This window comes from Galeopterus variegatus, unplaced genomic scaffold (genome assembly GCF_000696425.1).
Source record: "Galeopterus variegatus unplaced genomic scaffold, G_variegatus-3.0.2 Scaffold1587, whole genome shotgun sequence".
Taxonomy (NCBI): Eukaryota; Metazoa; Chordata; class Mammalia; order Dermoptera; family Cynocephalidae; genus Galeopterus; species Galeopterus variegatus.
In genome coordinates, this window is record NW_007727698.1 from 265,365 (window position 1) to 283,977 (window position 18,613).

The following is an 18,613-nucleotide window of genomic DNA, read 5'->3' on the forward strand; positions in this document are numbered from 1 at the left end:
AAAAATAATAAAAAAAAAAAAAAAAAAAAAAAAAAAAAAAAACCTTAATGAATTAGGTTGGAGTACTATCCTCTGTATAATTGGTCTGCAAGAAGATTAATTGAACCATAGCCTGGGTCTTATTAGCACTATGTTTTAATGAGCTCAGCTATGTAACTCATGCTTGACTTCTTAAGCCTGGCACTTTCCAAAGGAGATAATTGTTACAATGAAATTTTGCATAGAAAAATGGAAAGCTCTAGAACATGTACAAGCGTCTGTATATTAGTACATTGACATTGGTTTTAAAGATCAACCGTAAGAATAATTTGAGGAAATAGTAATAATTTTACACACTGGTTAAACTGTTTACACTTAATTTGTTGTTCTATTGTAAGAGAATAAACTGATAAGAAAAATTCTGCAACATCAATGAGATAGGTTCAATGATATAGGATTGTTATCTGTTACTTAGATTTGTTTTCTTGAGAGTCTTCAAAGATCAATTTTAATGAGCACTGAAGATGTGCTTTGAGTTTCTCTTGGAAGGGAATAGCAGTACCTCACCTTTTCAAATAGGCAAAGGATTATATTTTAATCATCTCTTTGAAAACGTACCATTCTTGAAATTTTTGAAATCTTGTTTGAGATGAGAAAAGCTTCTGGCCTTTGTGTATTTTAAATGTTCCCTTCACTTTCTCCAACACACTGGAAATAAGGGAGACTAAATGTGCCAAATAAATTCTGAATATGACCACATCTCTATTGCTTATAATAAATGTCTAACTTTACATACAGAATGTTTTGTGATCCTTTAAAAAGGTTACTTAACAAAATCACTGGGCCGGCCCGGTGGCACACTGGAGAGTGTGCCGCTTGGGATCGCGGCGGCGCTCCCACCGAGGGTTCAGATCCCATGTGGAGACCGGTCCCCGCTCACTGGCTGAGCGTGGTGCAGGCGCAACACCGAGGGTTGCGATCCCGTTACCTGTCAGTAAAAAAAGACAAAAAGGAAAAAAAAATCACTAATGTTAATTTGAAAGGTTTGGAACCAGCTGAAGTATTCCAACAGCCCCCTTTCAATACTTTTAAGGACAGAGAAAAGCTTAAGGGAGAAAAAGGCTCAACAAGGCCTGCTTAGCAACAGAAACACACAAAAATTGGAAAAAGTTGTGGTTTTTTTGTTTTTGTTTTCTTCTGTTCCACAAAAAGAAGTCTGATTGTTCTTTGGAGTTTCAGGGTACATATCTTATTTTGTAGTTTTCAGGAGAGCAGCAAGTAAAAAAAACAAATTTAATTTAGGATTGTACATGGACTTTGGTTTTTGGAAGTAGGGATTAAGTGAAAAGAATAAGCAAATTATATTTCTTACAAGTTAAGCTTTGAGTTGTATACTACTTGTACTTAATTTTGACTGTAATGTCCAGTGGTGAGCTGGAGCCAGTTTGATCAGTCAGTTGTACCCATTTCTTCCCAACTCTACATTTGTGTGGCTGTGGTGGGAGTATTTACACCATGGAAATTGGCACATACTACCAATCAGGGCTTCCTCTGACCCTGAGAACTGGTTGCTCAACATTTGCCACTGTACTCCTGAATGTACCTACTTAATTTTCATTTTTGCAGTCAGATAATACCTTTAGGTTTATTGAAGATAGAGAACTAATGTAGAATGGTGGCCAAGAGCAGAGGCACTAAAGCCAAACTGTCTGGGTTCAAATACTAGTTCTGTACTTACTACCATTTGTTATCCTAGGAGAGTTGGTCAATCTTATCTTTAATGAAGATAATAGCAATGCCCACCTTACAAGGTTGATATGAGGATTATATATGTAAGGGCCTAGTTTATAGATAAATGTTTTCTGGCAACCTCAATTATCCAGAGCATAGCCAGGATTCAGGAAGTAAACAAAAAATGTCACTTAGCAACTAATATAAATGTCACAGGGTACTTGCACTGAAGCCCTTAAGATCTCTCTGGAAGCCTGTTTTACTCTTTCTGTAGACCCAAGCTTGATTTTCTTTTCTGAGCCAATAGTAGATTAGAAAGAGAAGAGATAGGCTGCTAGAAGCAACAAGTTAAGTGAGAACCTTCCTTTCTCAAAGAAAATTACCCAATGTGAGAGCTCAAAAATGAGTCAGACTAGATGATCTCTAAGCTCCATTCCAGCTCCAAAAATCCAGTGAAAAATCTTAAGTTTGGAGACAAATAATCTTACTACTATATTAAATAATGGCTTGCAAAGATGATCCAGTGTCAATAATAAATCATAATTTGGATATCCTAGTTAAGAAAATAAGGCAGTATCTATTACATTTTAAATTCTGCCATTTGCAGCAACATGGATGAGCTTGTAGAAACTTATGTTGAGTGAAATAAGCAAAGCACAGAGGGATAAACACTGCATGTCCTCACTCATAAGTGGGAGCTAAGAGAGAAAGAAGGAAGGAAAGAAAGACCACAGTGCTGCGTTGAGTTTGCAGAGGGAGAGAGCACACCTAGCGATACAAAGTGGAGTGGGGGGAAAGGGGTAGGGGTAGGGAGGTTGGAGATAACTGGGTGGGGGACTCGGGGTATAATCACAATTTGTGGTAGTGGGCATGCTGCCAGTATGGATCTGGCCATCACGTCTTGGGCACAGGTGGTGACAATCAGCTTTGTACCTCATGAATATTCATAACTAATAAATAAAATGTCTGTTCAAAATGATTAAAAGTAAGTATTTATGTAAAGCTTTTTGTTACCTATAAATTTTACATATATGGAACATCTAATTCCCTGACAATGCCAGATTAAGAAAGGTGTGACTGGTTAATGGACACAAAAAATGCTTATGTTTTGTAATGATGAATATGATAATTACCCTGTATTGATCATCACATATTGTACACAGGTATTACTATTCAACTCTGTACCCCACAAACATGTATAATAGTTTCAATACAAAAAATTAAAAATATTGATAAGAACATTAAATGCAAATGATCTAACAGTACCTTCCAATAAAACTTTGAGATGATTAAAAAAAAAAATTAAGAGACTGTTCCTGCCCTAAAAAGGTTCTTAATTTAGAGAGAGAGAAAGACATGTCAATTGAGATGCAAAGCAAAAGGAAGTACTACATAGAGGTTAAAAATCAAGTGACAGGGGAACAAAGAGGGAACATTTACTTTCTCACTGGGAACTTGGGGAAACTATATAGGAGCGACATTTGAGCTGGGACTTGAGTAGTACATAGACAAGCAGAGGAGGGGGGATCATTAGAGCAGATGTAGGGCATCTTAGGCTGAGGAAACAGTGAACAAAGAGTTAAGAAAAGTGAATGACAGTAGTCTTATGAGGCTGGATCAGAGTATTTATGAGGTGGAGATCTAGTGGTGATACGTCAAACTGGCAAGGTCAGTTGAGACCAGATCATCCGAGGGGTCTTCAAAAAGTTCATGGAAAGATTCACATTATCTTTTAATTCCATTTTTCCATGACCTTTTTGATGTACCCTCGTATAAGCCTTTACATGGTAGGCCAAGGACTCAGACTTGAATGAGTAGTAGGGAGCCACTAAAGACTTCTGAGCTGGGAAGTGGCATGATCTAATCAAGTGATGGCAAAAGTCAAACAGGTAGGTAAACTCTGATGAAACTTTAAGGAGAAGGAGAATACTGGATATAGAGTGACCAGTTAGAAGGTTACTGAAATAGTTTAGGCAAGGAGATTGTGAGGACCTTTACTAAGGCAGTGGGAATGGGAAGAAGGATCTGTTAATGGGAGTCACCAGGGAAGTAAGTAGCATCTGTGTGACTATGTGAGGAGTGAGGATTCAAACATGATTCTGAAGTTACTAAACCAGGTGACCTGAAGGGTTGTGATGCCATTAACTGTGATTGGGAACAACGGAGGGGGAGCAATTTTTAGATAGCTGCGAGAGTGTGGGGAGGAGGAGATATATCATAATGCTTAGAAATAGATCTTTTATATGATTACAAAGCTAATTCAGTAGATATTTTATAGTTGAACTATACATAGCATATATGAATATGGATTGTGGAGACTGAAACACAGCATTGTTCCTAATATGTAGACAATGTACATTTCTTCACTATCCTTGTTTTTTAATTTCCATCTGATCACAATGACCAGTATGTTCCTAACTATCCACCCCTGCCACCCACCTCATATCTTCTAAAAGAATTTTTTTTTCAAAAACTTATTTCCATTAGTCAAAAAACATATTAGAAGGCCACGTCTGTGATTTCAAAATAAATCTTTAAAATTATAATATATTCCAAAGCCTGATTTTTAGAATTATCTATGCTTTCAAAGATTGTACAGGTTATAATATCAGAAATGAATGCTAGGTTATATAATTAATCAAAACTTTATAGCCAGACATTTTCCTGAGAGATGGCTTGTAGAGAAAAGACAAATAAGGGGGCCGGCCTGGTGGCGCACTGCTACAGTGCGCCGCTTGGGAGCGTGGTGGCGCTCCCGCCGAGGGTTCGGATCCCACATACAGACCAGCCGGCTGCTCACTGGCTGAGCGAGGTGCGGGTGCAACACCGAGGGTTGCGATCCCGTTGCTGGTCCCGGTCCCTGGTCCCGGTCCCTGGTCCCGGTCTGTACGGGCGCGACACTGAAGGTTGCGATCCGTTCCCGGTCATGAAAAAAGACAAAAAGGAGAAAAAAAAAAAAGAAAAGACAAATAAGGGCCGAGCCCGTGGCGCACTCGGGAGAGTGCGGCGCTGGGAGTGCGGCAGCGCTCCCGCCGCAGGTTCGGATCCTATATAGGGATGACCGGTGCGCTCACAGCACTCACTGGCTGAGCGCGGTGCAGCCAGTCTCAAAAAGGACAAAAAAATAAAAATAAAATAAATAAAAAATAGAAAAGACAAATAAGGTCTCTGCTTTCAATGTCATAGCTAGAAATTTAAAGCTCCCAAATAAATAGAAAAAAGAGCTACTTTTTAAAAAAATTGCCAATTCTCCAGACCCAGAAGGGATATTTGGGTCATATACTGATATTGGAAGAAGATACAACAGAAGGTATCTACATTTCAGACTCCTTCACTCCCCATTACTTTTGAGATTTACCCCATGTAAGTGAGAACAGAATGAGTCATTAATCTCTATCAAACTGAGTGATTGCACCTGAGGCAGTAAAGTTATAAAAGAGTTTAACAAAATGGCTATCATATGTAAAAATACTGTCTTTTGTATCTTTTAGGATCTGTAATAATACCCTTTGAATATATTGTTTTGAATTAATAGCTTCAAATAAGGAGAAGATCATGGCTAGCGTACTGTGAGTTATTTCTGTTTGGCCTGATCTTATGAAGACTTTAGCTACTGAGGGCTGTAAATTTAAAGGATTACTTGGGTCATAATTCTACTGTGTATATTGATATTTAAGGTTTGTACTCTTAATTTGATCACTGAAAGTGTGAATACTGTTTTTAATATTGTACTTTCGTATTTAAATTTTGTCTAAAAGGTACTTTTAGAGTCGTGTATGTGTGTGTATGCGTTGAGGGGGAAGGGGACATGTTTATTCCAGACTGGAGTTTGATCATTAACCTAAATAGTAGGAGGTTTCTCTGGTTGGCAATACCTTAACATTCAAAGAACTCTATTCTTTTGCTTAAGATTATTGGTCTTGGGTTATGTAAACTAGAAAGAACATAAACCCTGATAAGCACTGGCATGGCGTGAGCAATGTGACATTCTCACAACACTGGGGAAGATGTTTGTCCTTTATTATTTTTTCAACAAAACTTACATATTTAGGGGTAGAGAGGGAGGTATTACAGATACTAGGCTGTTAGTAATAAGTTTAGCGTAATGTCAGGCCTGTTTTTAATTGGTGCTGAACAGAAACGTACATTTCTATCAATTCTATGTGTTATCTTCATTGCTAACCTGATCAGGTCCATGTAAAACCTTGAAGCACCTTGTACAAATTTTATATTGCTTTTGAGTATATAGAGAAATGGTACATCATGGACATATGTATAGGTTGTATATTTGGGCTTGTAAACATTATTTGTCTGAAAGTACTATCCTGATATTTAAATCCTTATATATGTTATTAGTGAACTCATGCAATAGTCTACCACCTTGTAAATGGGGAAATGCATAGTGAAATATTTCTGTATTTCCCAAGTCTCAGATTCTCTACAATATAAGCCCTATTTTCTTTCATCCAGGCAAGATTTGTCTTTAAGCAAGCCCTCACGTAAGATGCAATTGGACCTCAAAGGCAATACTGTTGAATTATATGTAGTTAACCAGTGGAAGGGGCGGTATTTGTTGTATGTAATAGCCTCCTTACTAAACTACACGTTCTTTAAGATTAGTAATTAAGTCTCATGCGTGTGTATATGCCCTACATTTTTTTTATATGTAGTAGGTGCTCCATAAATGTTAATTGAATGAATGAGTATCCTTCCTTTGTCTAATTGGGACTCATTTAAAATTATTTTAGCAATTGAATTTTTATGTTAAGAATGCTTTACCAAACTAAACTGAATTCATTTTCTTTTACAGGTGCAGGAGACATTGTTGCAATCATGATTGGCAATCTGAAAGGCACAAAAATTCTACACTCTATTCAAAAAGGTGTACAAGTAACAATGGTCATAGAAGTAGGGAAAAAACACGGCCCTTGGGTGAATCACTATTCAATTTTCTTCGTTTCTGTGTCCTTTTTTATTATTACTGCGGCAACTGTGGGCTATTTTATCTTTTATTCTGCTCGAAGATTACGGAATGCAAGAGCTCAAAGCCGGAAGCAGGTTTGTAATGGTCCTTTCTTCCAGTTTTAAAATAATTTTACTGTTTTAATTGTAGTTTCAGTGTCATGCATTTTAATTTATTTTACTTGCTAGGCAATTACCTATGCACGTTTTATGAAATCTGGTAGTTTAAAAAAGTATGCCAGCTTCCATCTTCTCAAATCTTTTATTTTTTATAATATGTCAAATAACTTAATCCTGCCTGATTTAAGTCTTCTAACACCACATTAGGGAGCATAGCCAGCATTTAATTATATATGGGTGTAAATACATATGTTCTTTTAAATAAACATTTTTTCTAAATTACAAAAGTATTTCATACTCAATATAGAATATTTAGAAATTAGAAAGTACAGAGGAAAAAACCTTCACCTAAAACCTTGTGTAACAAAATAACTGTAGTCACCACCCAAAGGTAACCACTGTTATTTTACATGTATATGTGTATTTGCATGTGGGGGCCAAGCTCAGAAAAGAGACTAGGCTGAATATAATGACAAGGCAGGTTTAAAGACCTCATTGTTCATGGCACAATAGTAGGCTCCAGAGTCACATATTTGTAATTTCTACTATATTGTAACACTGAGGTATAAAAAGGTATAAAGTATAGAAAAAATACAGTAAAAATACTGAAGCATTATTTAATAGGGAAGTACTGTGGTTGTGTGACATCGATGCTGCCACCTTTAAACTGTGCCTCGTTTCCTGATACCCTCACTTCTCTCCTTACCCAGCTTAAATTCCATGGTCGCTCCTGCTCATACATCTTCAGTTCCCTTGGCCCTTCTCTCTGCTATGCTTCCTAGCAAAACTCATCCCCGGTTAAATCCTACTTCTCCCCTACTTTGTGTCTGCACTTTGCATAGCTGAAGTAGCAGAAAAACATTTACAGCTATACTGACTGATCTCACTTTAAGTTTATGATCACAAACTCAGAGTAAGCCCTTAATGCTGCCCAGGAATCATACCATGTTTTCTTAGCCATTTACTCTCCTACTTTCCTAGATCACTAATACATGTTCCATTCTACTTAAACTTCCAGCACAGCCTCCAACTTTACTCTCATCTTATATCTTTTTCTAATGAGAAAATTGAAGCAGTTAAGAGTACTTCCACACCTACCCATCTATCTGCACCTGAGTCTATATCCTATTCCTCTGCCTGGTATTCTGTTACTGTGGATGAACTGTTCCCTTGCAAAGGCCAGCTTTTTCACTCATGTACAGGATCCTTTTTGTCTTTTGTATACTCAAGGACATCACTCCAGCAATTGTCCTCTCTCACTGTCCTACTTTAGCAATGTCTCCCTTCCCTCTGGATCTTTCCCATCAACACACAAACACATTAATATCACTCCCATTTTCAAAAGAATTTCTCTTGACCCAAGGCCAGAAACATTGGAGTTATTCTTTATTCCTCTTTTGCTCTCACTTTCCACATAACCTCCATCAGCAAATCCTGTTGGTTTTACTGCCCTGTCCAAGCCATCATCATTTTTTACCTCCTACCTTCTTTATAATTCTCAATAGCAACTTAATGCTTTCAGATAATCTTATAGTAAGAAGCAACAGAATGAATTTTTATATGTACTGAGAAGTTCGTCTAGAGTGAATTTCTGGCCACTTCATGCATTTTCTCCAATAAGCAAAGAAGAACCTAGTTTATTTGGGGGTGGGGAGTACAGTGAGGATTTCTATATAGCAAGAAAGTTAATTGAATTTAGGAATAGATGACAAATTGAAATTTTATTATAAAAACTTCATAAAGATTAGATACTGGCATATGATAATGAGTGATGATTATCTCAGTGTTTAAATTTAATTGACCTCTGTCCTTGTCCTCAGAAGAGCACCTTATCACATTGGTGGCAGTTTCAGCCTGTTACTAGCTGTAGTCAAAAGGATGTTTAAAATTCCTTGCCAGGCCCCTCAGTAGTTCACACTGTGTTAATATTTGACATTTATATATTGTGCTATTTTTATCTCTGAGGTTGGAAAGAAATTGGTATCCAGTATGACTAACTATTCAAAGGTTATACTTACAATGACAAGAGTGTTTGGTTTGTGTATGTTCATGGTGGGTATGTGTTTCTGTATTCTAAGTGCTATAATAAATCTATTAGCATAGCACTAAACCCCGTCAGCAATTTATAAGGTATATAAAGAACTTTTCCTGGTGTTCCACATGTGTCATTGGACATTTAACCCTGACCTCATTTAAGTAATTTTCATAGTTTATAATATATTTTATGAAAGTTAACCTCTGTAGAAAAGGTCAGGAATACCATTAAAACTTCTCATCTATTAGAGAAGACTTTTGAAAGGGCTTCTTTTACTACTTAATGGACCATTATATGTTTATCCTTTGGGAACTAAAAGATTAAATAAGAGGGGTCTTCAAAAAGTTCATGGAGACATTCATTTTTATCTTTTAATTCCATTTTTTTTCTGTGTTCCAGTAAAACTTTATTCGTGAAAACTGAAACTTGAATTTCACATAATTTTCACATGCCATGAAATAGTCTCCTTTTACTTTTTCATCCACCATTTAAAATTTTAAAAACATTCTTAGTTTATGGGCTATCCAAAAACAGATAGTGGTCTGGATTTTTCAAACTTTCTGAAGTACTCTCATATATGGCGAATAATCCCTTTTTCTTGCAAATATGTAAGGGTGCTATAATGTCATTTATGTATTTTGTTTTCATTACTTCCTACTTATTTTTAAAAGGCAGGTCTTGATGCATACAATGGTTATAACTATCACTAAATATTTAACTGCATTATCTCCATTTTACTAGAAATGGTGAAGCTGAGTTATGGAAACTTGCCTTTATTAGAATATTAGGGAAAAATGATATATTCAGGAATTTCTTTCTTCTGAAGATTATCATGCATAGTATACAAGGGTACTTCACAAAGTTCATGGAAAAATGGGATTAAAATATAATACAAATCTTTCCGTGAACTTTGTGATGTACCCTCATATGTCAGGCAAACTGATAACTGGGTAATCATAAGTTTTGAAGACTGAATGCTCAGATGAGCCATGAGAAGTAGTAGCCTGATGTGTCATACTGTGACGTGTAAGAATACTGTTATCCCTATTTTTGTGCATGGAAAATGAGGTGAAAAGTATTGATGAGTTGTGAGTGAAAATAACATATTAGGCATTACAAGTTAGATTTGTGTCCCCACTGGGAACAACCTTAACCTGAGACAAAGAAGATTACGGTAAACCTTATGGCATACTCAGAATAAATTACATTTGGGAGTGACCACTATACACCTGACTCTAGCATGGGGTACCCAACATTGTGGGGTATAGTACATGTACCCTAACTATGCTCAAGCAGTTAATACTCAGTGGCAACAGTGCAGGTGTTGGATTAAACACTGGCCAGTAAAACAAAAGAGTGCTCTAGGTGAAATAGGAGTTAACCTAGGTATAATGTGACAAGGTAAATTTCCTTTAAATGAAGGATGACTTTCAGAAGAAAAGGATTTACTAACTGAAATAGACAGATTAGAAGGATTCATCTTCAAAGAAGAGGGAAAAGGATGGGAATATACTTGGAAAGGTGAAAAAGCCTGGATAAAGTGGTCACACATCCAACACATAATGCTAGAGAATGCTGTGACTCAACATTGGGAAAGTGTACATACTGTGACACTGTAGAGTCTATTGACTATTTCAGCTAAAATGGAGGCCCAAATAGCCATAGGGTAGTGGTATTCCATTGTTAGCTGTGGAAACCCAGGGAAAGAATATTTAAGACACATTAAGAATCACAAATTTATGGAAATTTGGGGGGGGGGATTGTAACTTACATTGCTAATCTCTGACTGATCTTGCCAAGAGGATGGATCAAAATAAGACTAGCTCATCGGAAGAGAATTAATACTGAATGATACCCATGTACTTCCCATGGGAAGGAGATGGCCTTGCTACACAACAGTTAATGGGAACCTATAACTGTATAATAATATGAATTGAGACAAATGGTTGGCTTTGTCCCCAGCTAATATGGAACCTAGAAATAACAGAATTGTTGCCACTGGTCACACTTGTCTGTGATAATATCTGGTATATGGTCAAAGGCTGACTCTTCTAGGAAGGTTTAGTAAACATTTGTATGACACATCTGATTTATTTTGTAACCAAACCAAACTGTATCATAACCATACTGTGATATGGTGTAATACTGTTATTGTTGGTAAGATTCAACTGCCTTATATAAATAAATCATGTGGTTATCAAATGTTTTGGGAAATTGAACTAATGTGTCCTCAGGATGTGATATCAATGGAGAGTGATTGGCCTGAGGAAGAATTAGGATGATTTACCTCATTACCATATTAAATAAGTCTATACAAGTTTATCACAAAATTGAAGTGGCCATAGATCAGTGGGGTAAATGGATAATTAAATTGGTGCAGCAATATAAAGATATTTGTGATGCTCTTATAGAGTGAATGAATTGTTCCTTTCAGCCTATTTTCACCCTGCATTGGCTTCTGCAAGTATTAAGTATACTAATGTTCTTATGGCATCTCATATATACATACTGTATTAATTGAATAGTATTTTATATACTGTAAATAGTCCAGTATATATAAAGATTGTACTAACAAGTACTTATATATAAATACTGTATTAACAGTTACTGTACTGACAGTTTTGTTGTAAAAACGTTTATTTTAAATTTTTATTATTACCATATTCATTCTTACAAATCGTGATAGTTCTTTATGCCTTTAGCCGGACCTATCAGTTCCCAAACCCCTTCCCTCCCTCACTCCTCCCCTTCTCTAGTATCCTTAGGTTTGTTCTCGCCTTCTGAGAGTTTAACATATTGTTGTGGTCTTTCTTTCCTTCATTCCTTCCTCCTTCTTTCCTTCCCTCCCTCCCTGCCTTCCTAGCATTTGCACCAACATGGATGAATCTGGAGAAAATTATGTTACATGAAATAAGCCAGACAAAGAAACAGAAATATTGCATGTTCTCACTCATAACTGGCTGTTGTAAAAAGGTTTTGACCAATGGCAAGGGGTTAGATTGTGAGGAAAGAGATATCATAGCAGGTCTAGCTTTTTGCTCCTTGAATGTCCCCAAAGGGACTATGATTAGCCCTTGCCCAACCCTGGGAATGTGGCCCTCAAAGTGTTCTTTATGTTAGTGATTGATGATGTTGTTATATACACCTGGAACAATGGACCAGGTTGTACCAGCTTGTCGGGGTCGCTTTGCACAACTATCAAGATTGATGATATGGACCTGCTTTCATTGTTGGGGTCCTGAGTTTCAGGCAACATGGCCATTTGCTAGCAGTGACAATCCCCCCATCTGAGTCTTGGACCCTGATAACTCAGATTGGCTCCCTGGGCAGAGATATGCCACACATGTCCCTGTAGTTTTTTTTTTTTTTTTTTTTTTAAAAAGATGACCGGTAAGGGGATCTTAACCCTTGACTTGGTGTTGTCAGCACCACGCTCAGCCAGTGAGCGAACTGGCCATCTCTATATGGGATCCGAACCTGGGGCCTTGGTGTTATCACCACCGCACTCTCCCGAGTGAGCCACTGGGCCGGCCCACGTCCCTGTAGTTTGCTGCTACAGAGGTAGCCCTCCGGAGTACTCTCCGATGAGGAAGGACTAGCCTATGTTAATATCTTAAAATTTTTCCTTAAGCTCAAAGCATTACTAAAAATTATCTGAAATATTTCTGATTATATTAGGTTCTTTCTACTCCACTAGTACATGAAATTAACTGGAAAACTCATCAGGTGTCTGCATACTGTATCACTATCAACATATACACATTTGTGGTTGGTGTGTTTGTATGTATGTGGAGGGAAAGTGAAGGAAAATGGTCAGGGCCCCTCAGATATTCAGAATCTTGCTGAGCATTTGACGTAAATATGCATGTGCACCCAGGGGTTCCTTGGTTATTGTCTAATGTAATTGCGCATGTGCACCCAGGTGTCCTGGGTTATGGACTTAGGTATAAAGGACGAGTGGCTCTGATCCACTGGGCTCCCGCCCCCGGGATGCCCCTGGGGGGTGGACACTGGGAGGCCGCTACTGCTGCTGGAGGCTATTGTTGCAAACTGTTGCTGCTAGTGCCCCTGGGATGCCCTGAGAGGCTGCCGCCACCTCCGAGGGTTGAGTTCCTATCGTCTGCCAATGGCTTCCCGTATCTTTCCCAATTACCTAGTGTGGACCTGCGTGTGAGAGGTCTGTGACCCAGCCTGGCATGTGAGGGGTCTGGTGACCCAGTCTGTACAACAGGTTTGAAGGGTCTGAGCCCTGGCCCTGACAATACAAATGGAAAACTCAGTGAAACTAAAATAATGAAACGTTTTGGCTTCAGTTATGAGTTACTTTAGCAATACAATTGTCTACAATGGCAGGAGTCCGACAATAGCTCCAACCAGACAATTGGCACAGCTATGGCCTTAACCCTTCAGTATGTATCTGTTCCTGGCTAAATTTGAGAATTGTTCAGGGCCGTTTACAAAACCATGGAAGTTTTGGCTCTTATATAAGAAGAGCAGATTAAATAAATTCTTTTCTGTGTGAGACCTAGTTTTACAATCTTCTGACTTTCCCACTGAACAAAAGGAAGCTCTTATAATGGGTCTTAGGATTTCTGTATGTTCACTTACTCTAACTTTACATTATATCACTAATTCTTTTTTCCAGCTTTGAGTTATAATCGACAATTAAAAATTGTATTCAATGTGTACAACATGGTTTGATATATGTATACATCGTGAAGTGATTACCACAATCTATTACATCCTTTACCAGACATAGTTACCATTGTGTGTATGTGTGTTTGTGTATGGTAAGGACACTTAAAATTTACTGAGAAAATTTCAAGTAAACCATGCTGTATACCAGATCCCCAGAACATATAATCTAGAAATGTCAAACCCACAGAAGCAGAGAGCAGAACAGTGGTTGCTAGGGACTAGGGAGGGGAGGTAGAGGAAATGGGGAGATGTTGGTCAAAGGGTACAAACTTACAGTTGTATCATTAATTCTAAAGGTGTTGCTTATCTTTCTTTGAAAATGCTATAATCTGAGCTATAACTTATCTACTGAGTCAAATTCCCCCTTTCTTCATGACTCTTCCTTACAGAGCATTTCCTTACACTGCTCACGGTGAGTATCTTCATAGGAATGGTCTGCTCTCCTATTTATCCCCATCTCTGTAATCGCATAAATGTATGGGAAGCTGTTTTATAGCCTTTACCTCCTCTTACCTGTAGGAATGCTTTCATTCAAATATTATGCCTAGGTTTTTGTTGAACAAAACAGATTTCTTTCATTTCTCATATACCTAAACAGCCACATGGCTCAGACATGGATTTTGTTCACAGGGATATTTCCGAGAAAAAGAATCCTCTTACTATAATTCTTGATTTTAAGTATCTTGTGTTACAAAGTCTGAGCCAAATTTTTATGAAAATGTTTATTTTAAAAAGTTGGTGACTTAAGTGCAGGAAAATCTAATTTGCTTTTATCTTGCTTTTGCACACCTGCCTCCCATAGAGCAACTGGGTTTGATTTTATACCTAATGTTTTTCATGTTCATACCTAATTTTTATTCCTAGGTGTTTATACCTAATGGTTTCAGTTAAGCTAAAAGCTGAACTGCCTGGGACCAAAAACCAGGCTGACAAATCACCTGACTGAAACATGTATTTTACCTAATCGGATATAAATACACAAATGAACTAGATAGAATATCTTTGCATTGGCTCGACTTTTGATTTTCAGCCCCAATAAATTCCCACGCAGAACCAAAAACAAAAAACCCCTAACTAGAAACAACCATATAGCTAAGATTCTTCAATGACTAGAGCTTTTGATTAGTCAGAGTAGTGACATTAAGCTTCTGTTAAGAAAATTGGCCAACAGCCAGCTTCTTTGAATCAGTCTCCTACTCTACTGCCAAATATTCTTAGACCAGGTACTCTCAGGATTGGGGAGGAGAAGGGAAGGTTGGTATACTATACTTGTTTTTAAAGATCCCCAAATCACAGTAAGTAGCCAATTTAGGAAGAATTCTAAGATTGGATAGTAGCTGACTTTGAGATTTTTTTTTCTTATTTCTTTCATTTATCTTTTTCACAAGGAATGTGAAGCCATTTAAAGGCTTCTTTGCTATTACACAATGGAGTCAGTGTGCTACAGTGGAGAGATCATGAGCATTAAAGCCAGATAGAACCTGGGCTTGAATTGAATCACAGTGAGGCTTCAGTGAGGCTGACTCTGCAGCTAGCCAGCTGCCTGGGCTTTAGTCAAGCTTCTGAACCTTACTTTTCTTGTCTATAAAACTTAGATATTAAAATACCTATTTCACAAGGTTGTTAATTATTAAACAAGATGACATGTAAAAAGCTTAGGGTTGAACCTGACACGTGGTAGGGGCCCAATAGATAACCTCTAAACCTTTACCTAATTTAGTGGAGTAGAGGCTTTTAATAAAGTGAAACTGAGAAATGTGTTGGATGAGAAAGTTATGAAAGTTTGTTTATATTTTCCAAATTCAGAATATATTCATTGAGCAACTACTGGCCACTATGGGAGTTTTTTTAAATGACTAAGACCCAGTCTTCAACTACTTACAATCTAGTAGGAAAGAAAGACACATGAGTAATACAATTACAGAACATGATAAGAGGTGGAAACTATGCTATTGGAATTTATAGGGTAGGAGGGAATTCTGATATGGTGGCAGAACATTGGAAAAGTATCCAATATAATTTGTGTAACAATGTAGATATAGTCTTGAAGTTCTGTTTTTTAAGGAATACAATATAAAGTTTGCATTGGAGCATATTATGTTTAAATGTTGAGGTATATTTGGGCACTCACAAGTTGACTTAACTAATATTGTGCAGATATACATATTTAATATAAACTACTTGGTCCTAATGCTGCTCTTATATGTCAGTTTTTAGAGAGAGTAATACACCTTGAAACTCGTTATCAGTATGACAGTGAAATATTTTGAGTACTAATGGAAGTTTTGTGAGTGACCTTCATTCAAGCTCTAAAAATACAAACTGTTTTTGCCAAAAATTCTTGTCTTGCATCCATATTTAAAGAAAATGGCTTTTCTTTTCTTTATTCAAGCTCAGTAGGAGCTATTGAAAATATCCAAATTTCCTTTCTAAGCCAATTTTTATTCTTCGTTAAACATTGGTTTGTGCTACACTGCAAATATTTTAGAGATCCTTTATAATTAAGTCCCTTGCTTAGTATCCTCTGGCATCTTGGATTTCGCCCTATTTTTATTTTTTAGTATAGTTCTTAATGTGAGTTCTACCATTCTCCTGGGAATAGACTTAGACATGTAAACATACAAAGTTTGCCTTTGATCCTGCACCTCAAATTAATTTACAGTCTTGGCTATAATTGAGAAAGTTATATGTTTAACATTTATTCCTAATAAATTGATAAGCATTAGCACTGGAGACTCAGGCACTTACATTATGTTGAATTGAATACCGCGGAATGAAAACCAGACTAAATAGATTTAATCAAGTAAATACCCTAGGGGGCTATCACTTCCTTATGAGTGCATTTCCCAATTGTGTTATACAGCTTGTTGCTTAATCAGAAGTGCATTAAAGACGAAGAGCAAAATGATTGTCAGAGACTTATTATCTACCTTACTACTCTTCCCCCTTTTCTCTTGTTGGCTCTATTTTTTTTTCCTATTTTTATTTTTCTCCTTTCGATGTCTAATTAGCTTATGATCTATGTGAAAAGAAAATAGCGAAGTTCGGATTTCTGAGCCAGGGCCAAGACCCTGTGGGTATACTGGTTGTTCACAGAAAGAATTGTCACAGTTTGACAGACCATAGAATCCACAAGCTTAGAAACATATCAAAAGATAGCTGATTTATGGATGGTTATATTGTAATGGACTCTTGTAATATCAAGAATGGAGTTCCAGTACCAGCTCTATCAGTTACAGGCTGCATGCCTTTTTGGATAAGTTATTTTACTTTTCCAAGCCTCCAGTTGCTCATCTTTAAAACGAGAATATTACCTCTTTCAGGAGGTTGTTGTGAAGATTAAGTGAGGTAATGGATATCAAGAATATTTTCAAAACTGTATAACAACTGTATGACTACAAGGAAGTAGTAGTATTAGCTTCCTGCTCCAAGCCACAGTCAAAATAGATGGCTACCTTGATGTAACTCTGGGCTTCAGTGAGGCTGACACTAACCAATTCTGATATTTTGAGCAAGGCATTCTTCCTCTTTGGTCATCAGTTTTCTTATCTGTCAGATTAGGTGTCAGGCTAGCTGATCTAAAGGTCCTAAGTGTACCTCTGTTCAGTGTTACTCTATTATTTGCTTATGATGCAAGTTAAAATAGACGGGAAGGTATTTGTTCTCAAAATAAAGCTCCAACATAGAATTCCCCTTTTAAGTCACAAGTCTCAAAATGGGAGTATAAGTGCTCAATTAGCACCTCTTTCATTCTTAGGATCTATTCCCATTCACAGCCTTCACCCGGGCAGCAAACTTGTCTTCTCCAGGTTTGGCCATATAGTCCCCTGTGGCCGAAATGGCCCCACAGAGGAGTGGGGGCTTGTCACCAGGCTTCCCATGATTCTTAGGATCTAGGTCTTCCTATTACTGTTTCTATTAAGCTATATTTGCTGGTCGGGTAACAATCCAAGAGGTTTCTGCTGTTCCTGTGACGGCAGAGAAATAGTTTGGCTAGTAATCATCTTGGCATTTAGCCAAATACCTTTCACAAAATGATATCTAGGTGACAGGTTTGGGCATTAAGGAGATTCCTCACATACCTATATATTCCAAAATATATTTGCTACAAATATGTAGAGACGTTATAAATACCCATTATGCTTATTGATGAATGATAGTTTATATTTTCATTTAATAAATATTTTATTGAGTGTCTGCCATATTATACTATATTATTTTATACTAGATGCTTTACTTACATTATCTCTAAATTTCATGTAATCTAGTGTCAGCTGGGGACCCTGCTGGAGATGGGATAGGGGGATAAGGAAGCTGTTTACATTCTCACAACAACTTCTGGTTCTGAACGCCTAATTTTTGCTGAAAAGTTTATTCATTTTAAGGTTCAAAATAGGGAAATTGCTTATCATCTTGCCATGCTGCACATGCTTTCTTTATATTCCACACGGCATCTACTCAGGTGTGAAACCTAGCTGCTACTTCAATTTACACATAGGGTATATTCACTTGAGGTATGTTCATTTGTGTATGTAGTAGATTTTAGTGAAAGGGAACAAAGGATTTATTTGTACCATATCAAATAGCTTCAAATTAACCCCCCAAATCTCATACCACCTGGGATGTTTTCCTCTGGCCAGTTCACCCCACACAGAGGGACTGTCTCTCATTGATTCCTATCTGTAATCTTTCCCTTACCTCTTAGATTCCTCCCACACCCCACCTTCACTTCTGACTTAATTACATGTAATGTTTTAGTCCTTATTCCCTGATTGAGCCTTGGGCTTGCTTTTGCATATTCAAACTCATCTTGATATATGTTCAGTGAAACAAAAAGGCAACCATTCTCAGAATCCGTCCTCCTTATAAGGCAGTAATGGTTATAAACAGCAGTTTTTTTTCCCTAATACCAAACACTGTAAAGGTTGGAATTAACAAGCTCAAAGAATTAAATGACCTGTCTAGGGTTATTCATTTGGTAACTGACAAAGTCAGATTTTGAATCCAAATCTATTTGAATCCAAATCCTGTTCACTTTTCCATCAAACAAGACATGATTCAAAAAGAAATTGGGAGAGATGCACTTTA

General features: G+C 37.2%; 1 protein-coding gene across 2 annotated transcripts in view; it reads left to right on the forward strand.

The window, feature by feature from the left end:
• The window catches only part of RNF128 (ring finger protein 128, E3 ubiquitin protein ligase), an 89,572-nt gene that overhangs the window by 54,798 nt on the left and 16,161 nt on the right, over window positions 1-18,613 (forward strand). For both annotated transcript variants that reach the window (XM_008577847.1, XM_008577845.1), the window contains exon 2: window positions 6,521-6,768. In XM_008577847.1, coding sequence (XP_008576069.1) covers window positions 6,521-6,768 — 248 coding nt within the window. The remainder of the gene's footprint in view (window positions 1-6,520; window positions 6,769-18,613) is intronic.